Source organism: Festucalex cinctus, chromosome 5 (assembly GCF_051991245.1).
Source record: "Festucalex cinctus isolate MCC-2025b chromosome 5, RoL_Fcin_1.0, whole genome shotgun sequence".
Classification (NCBI taxonomy): domain Eukaryota; kingdom Metazoa; phylum Chordata; class Actinopteri; order Syngnathiformes; family Syngnathidae; genus Festucalex; species Festucalex cinctus.
In genome coordinates this window covers 5,523,824-5,532,500 of record NC_135415.1, presented here as the reverse complement: position 1 = coordinate 5,532,500, position 8,677 = coordinate 5,523,824, and the positions used below count along the sequence as shown (strand labels likewise).

Below are 8,677 nucleotides of genomic sequence, written 5' to 3'. Positions count from 1 at the left end.
TCTTTGAGATGCGATTTTGCCCAAATGTCTTCTCTCCGGGTACCAAAAGAAATTAGTGTCTATAAATAAAATTGATTAATTTGCACAAGCATTATATCACAGGCTTTTTTTTCTCGTTCTGTGTATTCAGGCGTATCATTCCCCAGCAATGAAAGTCAATCACTACAGATGCATGAAAAGTTACTGCAAGAAGCTGCAGCCTTCATTATCACTCATCAGATACCAGCCTTTGTACGTACATCCATTTATTGTGAATTTGTTCTTTAAACGTTTGTTTTTTAATAGGTAAAATAAACCTACAGTGTTCTCTTGTTTATCGCAGCTTCATCTCTTGCTGTTTCGTGGATTTTTTTACAGCGTGATTGTTTATATTTTTTTTGGTCCGTACGCGACCCTATCTCTCGAACCCTACATCCGACCGGGGACATACGGGCATCCGTGGATTCGTCTCGACGAGACCTTTCCAACGGTGTCTGTTCCGTCACTCCACGACATTGCATTCCGGAGATAGAAAATATATACTGTGCTGTATCCATCCATCCATTTTCTTGACCGCTTATTCCTCACAAGGGTCGCGGGGGCTGCTGGCGCCTATCTCAGCTGGCTCTGGGCAGTAGGCGGGGGACACCCCGGACCGGTTGCCAACCAATCGCAGGGCACACAGAGACGAACAACCATCCACACTCACACGCACACCTAGGGACAATTCGGAGCGCCCAATTAACCTGCCATGCATGTCTTTGGAATGTGGGAGGAGACCGGAGTACCCGGAGAAGACCCACGCGGGCACGGGGAGAACATGCAAACTCCACCCAGGAAGGTCCGAGCCTGGACTCGAACCGAAGACCTCAGAACTGGGAAGCGGACGTGCTAACCACTCGACTACCGTGCCGCCACTACTGTGCTGTAAAACAAGTAAATTAAAAAAAGCATATTTTTAATGGAAAAAAATGACTGTAAATGAATTTTTTTTTTAATGAGGAATAAAAAAAACATTCATAATAAACTAAAAATCATGCCAAAACGAAAAAATTTATATAATAAATGAAAAAATATATATATACTGTGCTGTTTACTATAATAAGTAAATTAAAAAATGACACTTTTAATGGAAAAAATGAATGTAAATTGAAAAAGAACATATATGATGAATGGAAAAGCATTTATAATAAGGTGAAAATCATACCAAAACGAAAAAATATATCTAATTACCGGTATTTTATTTATTTATTTGTTAATTAAGGCGTATTTCCATTATCGCGGGTAGTGTTTGGAACATAACACCCGTGATAAACAACGGAACTCTTTACTTGAAATCACAAAGTGTGTACATATGTGTACATTCACAGGTGGAGCTTTGTCTACAAAGCAATGTGAGCCCAATGGATGGAGCTTCTCTAAAGGAAGCACTACATGAGAAGGGCATCAACCTGCGCTATCTGGGCCATATTATCAAAACCATCAACCAGTCAAAACATAAGGAGCGACTCAGGCATTTAATGGTATGTTTAGTAAACAAAATTCAATTAAACTAACCTTGATTATGGAAGTTCTTTCCACAAAAAAAGTAAAATTCCTCATGTTTTCACCAGAGAATTGTCATGAGCGAGATATTAATGCGCTCAACAAGGAGAGTCTTCAACAGTTTCCTCCAGGTACTTTTAATTGCTATAAAATTTCTGTTTTATGTATTCACATCATGAAATAGAAGTATTGACTGTAATCTTTGCAGGGGGTGGACGTGCCTTGTCTAGCTACAGCCGTCAGTCACTTCCTGTGCTGCCTATTGGTCCCTCACTTCACAGCCACCGCTTTGGGAGAGGAGACCAAAAAGAAGTCAAGGCGCCGTGGCAGAGGGCCCGGGGCCCCTGAGAGTACACCCTGGAGCACGCTCATTGCCACGGAGCTGTGGAATCAGGTCTGCCAGGATGCTGTTGAAACATACACCCTTTCTGACAGTCTTGGGTAAGTAAGGTCATGGATTTTGTTTGCTCTGGCATAGTTTGTTTGTAATGCAAAAACTACAAGTTGGGCTACATTACAGCAACGTCCATTTTTCTTTTTGACAGTTCTAGTCTGAACCAACTGGTTGAACGCTACAAGCTTCAGAAGATCTCCTTGCTTAGAGAGTTCTGTTTAAAGACTGGAGTACAGGTATTTAAAAACAAAAGCACAGTAGTAAGAAGTACTTTGTGTATAGATAAGGGATAGACCGATTATCGGCCGGCTTTATCGGCCTTTTTACGAATCTGAAGGCCGATAAAGCCAGAATTTCAATGAGAAGTGAATGCTTGCGAACGTAGAGCAAATTTTGTGTTTTCATCATGATTTTGTAAGATGGCACGTTTTACTTGTTGAAAAGACAATTTGAACATATTCGGACAATTTGTCACTATCTGCGAAGATCTTTTGAACCCTCACGAAAACCAAAAATTAGATACATTTAATTTTGCATACATTTGTCACTGCTGACACTGGGAAGTCCCAACACTTTTTAATTTATAAAAAATCATAATTAAAAAATAAATAAATTTAGAAATTATGTTTAAATTTTGGAAAACTTTACAGTAGAAAACCTTTGAAAACAATTTACTTATTCACTACAAACACTGGGAAGTCCCAACACTTTTTAATTTATATAAAAAAAATAATAATTAAAAAATAAATACATTTAGAAATTATGTTGAAATTTTGGAAAACTTTATTGACAATAGAAAACTTTAGAAAACTATTTGATTTATTCACTACAAACACTGGGAAGTCCCAACACTTTTAATTAATAAAAAACAAAAAAAATAATAATAAAAAAACAAATAAATAAATTTAGAAATTGTGTTGAAAATTTGGAAACCTTTACAGTAGAAAGCTATTTATTTTTTTATTTTTTTATTTACTTGCTTAGCTTTGAATTTAGCTTAACACATGCTGATGACCTTGGACGTTCCCTACAATTTCTGTTAAATTTTGTAATTAAACAAAGCTGTCTATTGTTAATGTGTTTAAAATTAAAAGAAAAGTTGTTGTTTTTTACGCTATTATTTTCTTCTTTACTGCAAATGAATATCGGTTTGAAATATCGGTTATCGGCCTCCTTGATGACTAATAATCGGTATCGGCCCTGAAAAAAACATATCGGTCTATCACTAGATAGATAGATAGATAGATAGATAGATTTCTTCTGTTGATCACTGATTCACTTTTAAATTGTATAACTCGGCTAACAAACTGTCCAAACAAACTTTATCTTCACCAAAGCATAATTTAGCTGTTTTTTTTTTCATTCATTTTTATTGTTCATGTGTCTCCACCAGCTGCGATTAAGGGACTACATCTTTGACAGCCAGAGTAAAGCTCCCATTGGACCTGACGACATTATCAACATCTTCCCTCTTGTCAAACACATCCAGATGCCCACTTCAGATGCTTCAAAGGCATTTCGTACTGCACAAAGCTACTTTGAGAAAGGTTGGGCAGTCAATCTGAACCCGTTTGTTTAATTAAGGTCTTGACCTCAAAATTCATGTCCCAACCCCCCGCCCCCCGCAACGGCAGGTCTTTTGGATCAGGCCCATGAACAATTAAAAGACGCCGCGTATTTGTTTGGGAGAGTGTGTGATGATCTCCATCCTGAGGCGTGTTATTGTCACAGCCTGCTGGCCAAGTTGGCGTTTCTACAGGGCAAAATTGCTGAGGTAGGCTGCAATTTTTGTCACCGTCCACAATTAAAAGCCACTCTGGAATGTTATCACGCGGTACGATACGAAATATGTCACAAGTTTTGAAGGCGTGTGCGTGCATGCCATCTGCCTGAATATCCACAGGAGCTGTTGACTGAGAATTGGATGTTCATATCTTTCCCATAAGCAGTGTCCAAAACTGTTTCATAGAATTTAGCAATATATCCAACAAGCCTTACAACCCATACAAATGCACTAAATATTTGATCATTTCAGTCTGTAATTATACTTTTTATTTTTGTACTTTGTTTCTAGCAACTCTTGTGGATGTCATTAAAAATATGCACTTACAAAACTTAAAATAAACAATCTCTAAATATCTACCACTGGTTAAACCTACTAATAAATTATATCTTAATGGAAAAAATCTCTGCTTTAAATAAAAATCAAGTATCAAGATTTAAACAAATATGGTCTAGGTACATAGAATATTTTAATCTTAATTTGGCAACTTAATTCTGCCTAGATTCTGTCTGTTAACGAGAGCCACCACATCGTTATAACTTCTGTATTTGCTGCTTCTGTATTTGGTATTTCGTAACTGATTGTTTTTATTTTTATATAGTCAGGAACCTCGTTGCTGCCAGTGGGCTCGAGTACGCCACACTAAACGACACTCTAACTCACTAACTCCTTAGATCTATTTCTAGTGGGCACTAAGCATCAACACTTGGTGTTACTGCATGCTAGTTAGTCAATTTTCTTAATGCTGTCCCCCGTGGCCGGGCGGAGGTGGCTCTGCCCCCCCGTTGTCTGCTCGGTGGCGGTTGCGTCTTGGCCGCTCCCTGGGCCCCCTGTGGGTGTTGGGGTGCTTTCCCTGGTGCCCGGGGCGGTGCTGTCCGCCGCTCCGTGCCCGGCGGCGTGGTTCGGGGCGGGTGGGCCTCTGGTGTGCCCCGTGGTTCCCTCCCCCCGCCCGTCCTCCTCTGCCTCCCGGTCCCTTTTCCGTTGTCGCCCCTCCCCCTTCCTCCCCCCTGTCGCCTTTCCCTCCTCGCCTCCCCCCGCCCGTCCTCCTCTGCCTCCCGGTCCCTTTTCCGTTGTCGCCCCCCCTCCTGCCCTGCAGCCACCCTTTCGCCTTCTTGTCGTCTCTTCCCTGCTCCCCCCCTTCCCTGTCCGCCCCCCGCCCCCTCCCTGGGCCTGGGGCTCCCTCCAGGTGTCGGGCTCCGGGGGCCGGGCGGGGGTTTGCGGCCTGCCCCACTCCGGTAGAACTCCTGGCACCCCGGGCGGGTTGGGGGAGGCCCCGCTGGTCGCTCCTCTTACTCACTTCACTAGTTTTGCACTATACACTTTGTAATATACACATAGGGCAAAAAATAATAATAATAATAATATGCACTCACATTTTGTGATTTATACTGAGTATCTAAAAATAGTTTTCCCTAAATCAATAACTTAAATTGAATATTATACAATACAAATACATATACAACTGAATTACATAGCATACAGTTGGGCCCAAAAGTATTTGGACAGTGACACAATTTTCATGATTTGGGCTCTGCATGCCACCACATTGGATTTAAACGGAAAAAAATACAATGGAATTGAAGTGCAGACTTTGAGATTTAATTCAAGAGATTGAACAGAAATATAAGATGAAGCATGTAGGAATTATAGCTATTTTTATGCAAATGCTCATTATTCCAGGGGCTCAAAAGTAATTGGAGACATAAATATAACATACAGTAAAATGGTACTTTATTATACAATATTTTGTTGAGAATCCTTTGCAGGCAAGGACTGCCTCAAGTCTAGAACCCATGGACATCACCAAACGCTCCTTTATGATGCTTTGCTAGGCCTTTACTTTAGCCGTCTTCAGTTGTTGTATCTTTGTCAGCCTCAGGATGGGCTGTTTCACCCCTATTTAGAGCTCCTTTGACCGCATGTTGTGTGTTCACAGCAACAGCTTCCAAATGCAAACCCCACACCTAGAATCTACTCCAGACCTTTTAACTGCGTACGGTATTTGATGACAGGTTAATGAGGGAAGGGCCCATGTGTTTTTATTTTTTGCAGCCTTCTGAGTCAATTGTCCAATAACTTTTGGTTCCCTGAAAAAGAGAGAGCTAGATTTTAAAGAGGTGTAATTCCTAAACCCCTGCTATAATTTGGATGTTAATATTGTCAAATTAAAGCAGAGAGTCTGCACTTTAATTCTAGTCTCTTTGCTGTGGCTCCCTGTGGATCGGAGAAAAAAAAAAAAAAAGTATAAATAACAAAGAATTATTAAATGTTAAGAAAATGTCAGTCCATGTTTTAAGTTGTCAGAAAAAAAGAGACATAAGGATAAGCTAGATGAAAACGTTTTTAAAAATACCCAAAGATGAAAAGAAAAAGCAGAAAATTACCATAATGTCCATAAAATTGCTTTAAAAAAAAAAAAAAAAAAAAAAGGCAAGAAAGGAAAATATTTTTAAAAAGCACTATAAAATGCCCAAAATAAGAAATTCTGAAAATGAACATAAAATGTCAGAAAATTGATAACAACTACAAGCAACGGTCTTACTGGTACCTGGAGCATTATATAAATAAAGATGACTTGACTTGATATTAAACATTTTCTTTGTTCCTAAGGCCCGCAGTGTCCAATTGAGAGCAGTGGTAATCAGTGAGAGGGTGCTCGGGTTTGACCACCCCAACACTATCCACCAATATGTAAGTAAAAGAAAAAAAAAGTGTTCCTTTTCACCCGTTAGTATTATCAAATCACGCAAAAACTATGACTGTCACTATGAAGCTGACTGTGAATCATCTGATGTATTGCTATATCACAATATATATATTTGTTTCTGTTTCCGTAGGCCCTCTTGGCTGTATATGTTTGTGCTGGTGGGGAGACCAACCTGGCCCAGAAATGTCTGCTGAGAGCACGTCTGCTTCTGCTTACCATCCATGGAGAGGACCACCCATACATTGCTAGGCTAGATGTACGTTATTTCAAAACATAGGGTAGTTGTTATTATGAACCTATTCTAAATATTTCGAACATTATTGTCAATGCAGAGTTGTCTTGGCTTGCTCTTAAAAGGGGACCAAGCAGGGAAGTACCTAAAAAACGCCCTCAGACTCAATACTTCCTTCTTCGGCCCAACAAATCTGCACACTGCCCTCACGTAAGATATTGTTTTGTCATCCACTATCTCGTTGTTTCACCACATTTCCAAACTCATCGCCGTTTCTTTTCCTCTCTTCTGCAGTCAGCATCTGATGTCCCAGTGGCTGTGCAGTAAAGGAGAATACAGAGGTGCTATGAATCACGAAAAAGAGGCCCTCGCTGTTTTCACCTCCTTGGTCAGCATCGTTTTCTTCGCCAACACAACTAGAATTCATTGGATTTAATGCCACAGCTTTTCTCCTTCACAGTTTGATGAGGATCACCCTCAGACACGATGCAGCAAAGAGTTTCTGTGCACAATAACCAAGCAGGCAGTGCAGGTGGAACGCTCCCTCAGACAGGCCGGAGCAAATGTTACGGAACAAACAGTGGAGGTAAGAAGCTTTTTTTTTTTTTTTTTTTTAAACATTCAAAGGGTTGTCTGTTAAACTGTTTGTGGCCTTTGCCTTTTTAAGTGCCTTACCCCTACAAGTGAGACTGTTCTGGAGCAGATGGTTCTCGTGACTGGGATCAGGAAGATTGCTGTCAGGTAATGAGGAAAAAGAGCGAATAAATGCTTAATACACTTTTATACGTGTGCATATGAATATCACCTCTTATGTGAATATTAAAAATATTAAATAGATTTTCAAAGTTAACACCTCCCAATCAACTGCAACAGAAATCCATTTAACTCATTCACTCCCAGACATTTTCACTGAAGCCAACCCCCTTCGCTCCCGGCTGTTTTACTGGATTTTGACTGATTTTGCCAGGCCCACAGACTATTGTGTTCTATTGCTATAAAAACGTAGAGCCTACCAATTGAAATATTAGTCTCTTCTTTCATCAGGAAAAAAAAACGCATATTTCTACCTTTTTCCGTTTTGTAACAATTAGCATTAAACCATAGTTTCATCATTATTCACAAATCTAAATAGAATAGAATTGTGGGGAAACAGCTAGTTTTAACATGGCCTTGGTTGATCTCTTATACTCTGCTGTCACCTGCTGGCCGTTTTTGTAATAACTATCATTGCTTCAACCGTTCTCTGCAGTAGAGAAGTCTTCAAAGTCTTCTGAATGCTCTAGCATATTTTTTTTTTTTAAACAATAAAAAAAATAAAATACAATTATAAACACGTCTTTGGGACACTTAATACATTTAAAATAGAACATATTTATACGTTTTTGGGAGCAAATGAGTTAATCATTTGTGTTTTTATAGTGACAGGTTCCAGGAGTTCAAGCAGAGACATAAGGAACTAAAGGAAGCAGTGACAAAAGAGCTAATGAGCAAAGCAGCTAACGATCTGTTGGAGGTTATGAACGGAATCGAGAAGGAGCCGGCTCAAGAAACAGGAAGAGGCGAGGAAGCCTTAAACAGAGGAAGCATGGCTGTGGAGGAAACTACTGAGAGTCAACAAGTGGAAGAAACCTCAGTGGACGCCGACGGCCCAGCTAATGGTCACGTGGGAGAGGAGAAAACAGAAGTGGACGGAAGCGAGTCAGAGCTCAGCCAAACGGTGGTTTTGGATGCCGAAGCCAAAATGGAGGATTGTGCGGATGGTGACTCAAATGCAGCAAACGGAGTTGAGGCCACTGAGGAGATGCAATGTGACCAACATGAAGAGGTGAAGTTAGATGACGTTCCTGTGAGCCCCAAGAGTAAGGGGACGTGGGCAGATGTCGTCTCAAACATGACCGCAGCTGGTGAATCAGGAAGCAATGGTGTGGGGAGCATCTCTGTTAATGGAACCGATCAAGTTTAAAAAAACTCTGATATGAGAAATTAGTGTAGCAGCCCACTGTAAGATAAACTGAGACATGATGAGCATGTGTTGGT

At 40.3% G+C, this 8,677-nt stretch overlaps 1 protein-coding gene across 5 annotated transcripts in view; it reads left to right on the top strand.

Annotated features, from left to right (window-relative positions):
• The window catches only part of LOC144018604 (clustered mitochondria protein homolog), a 20,901-nt gene extending 12,224 nt beyond the window's left edge, over nucleotides 1-8,677 (top strand). For all 5 annotated transcript variants that reach the window (XM_077520942.1, XM_077520943.1, XM_077520941.1 and 2 more), the window contains 15 exons: nucleotides 1-39; nucleotides 131-231; nucleotides 1,350-1,502; nucleotides 1,593-1,655; nucleotides 1,733-1,965; nucleotides 2,070-2,154; nucleotides 3,312-3,465; nucleotides 3,553-3,692; nucleotides 6,312-6,392; nucleotides 6,539-6,664; nucleotides 6,741-6,850; nucleotides 6,935-7,028; nucleotides 7,101-7,226; nucleotides 7,308-7,381; nucleotides 8,060-8,677. The exon at nucleotides 1-39 is cut by the window's left edge and continues 66 nt beyond it. In XM_077520942.1, coding sequence (XP_077377068.1) covers nucleotides 1-39; nucleotides 131-231; nucleotides 1,350-1,502; nucleotides 1,593-1,655; nucleotides 1,733-1,965; nucleotides 2,070-2,154; nucleotides 3,312-3,465; nucleotides 3,553-3,692; nucleotides 6,312-6,392; nucleotides 6,539-6,664; nucleotides 6,741-6,850; nucleotides 6,935-7,028; nucleotides 7,101-7,226; nucleotides 7,308-7,381; nucleotides 8,060-8,603 — 2,123 coding nt within the window. In that variant the 3' untranslated portion in view covers nucleotides 8,604-8,677. The remainder of the gene's footprint in view (nucleotides 40-130; nucleotides 232-1,349; nucleotides 1,503-1,592; nucleotides 1,656-1,732; nucleotides 1,966-2,069; nucleotides 2,155-3,311; nucleotides 3,466-3,552; nucleotides 3,693-6,311; nucleotides 6,393-6,538; nucleotides 6,665-6,740; nucleotides 6,851-6,934; nucleotides 7,029-7,100; nucleotides 7,227-7,307; nucleotides 7,382-8,059) is intronic.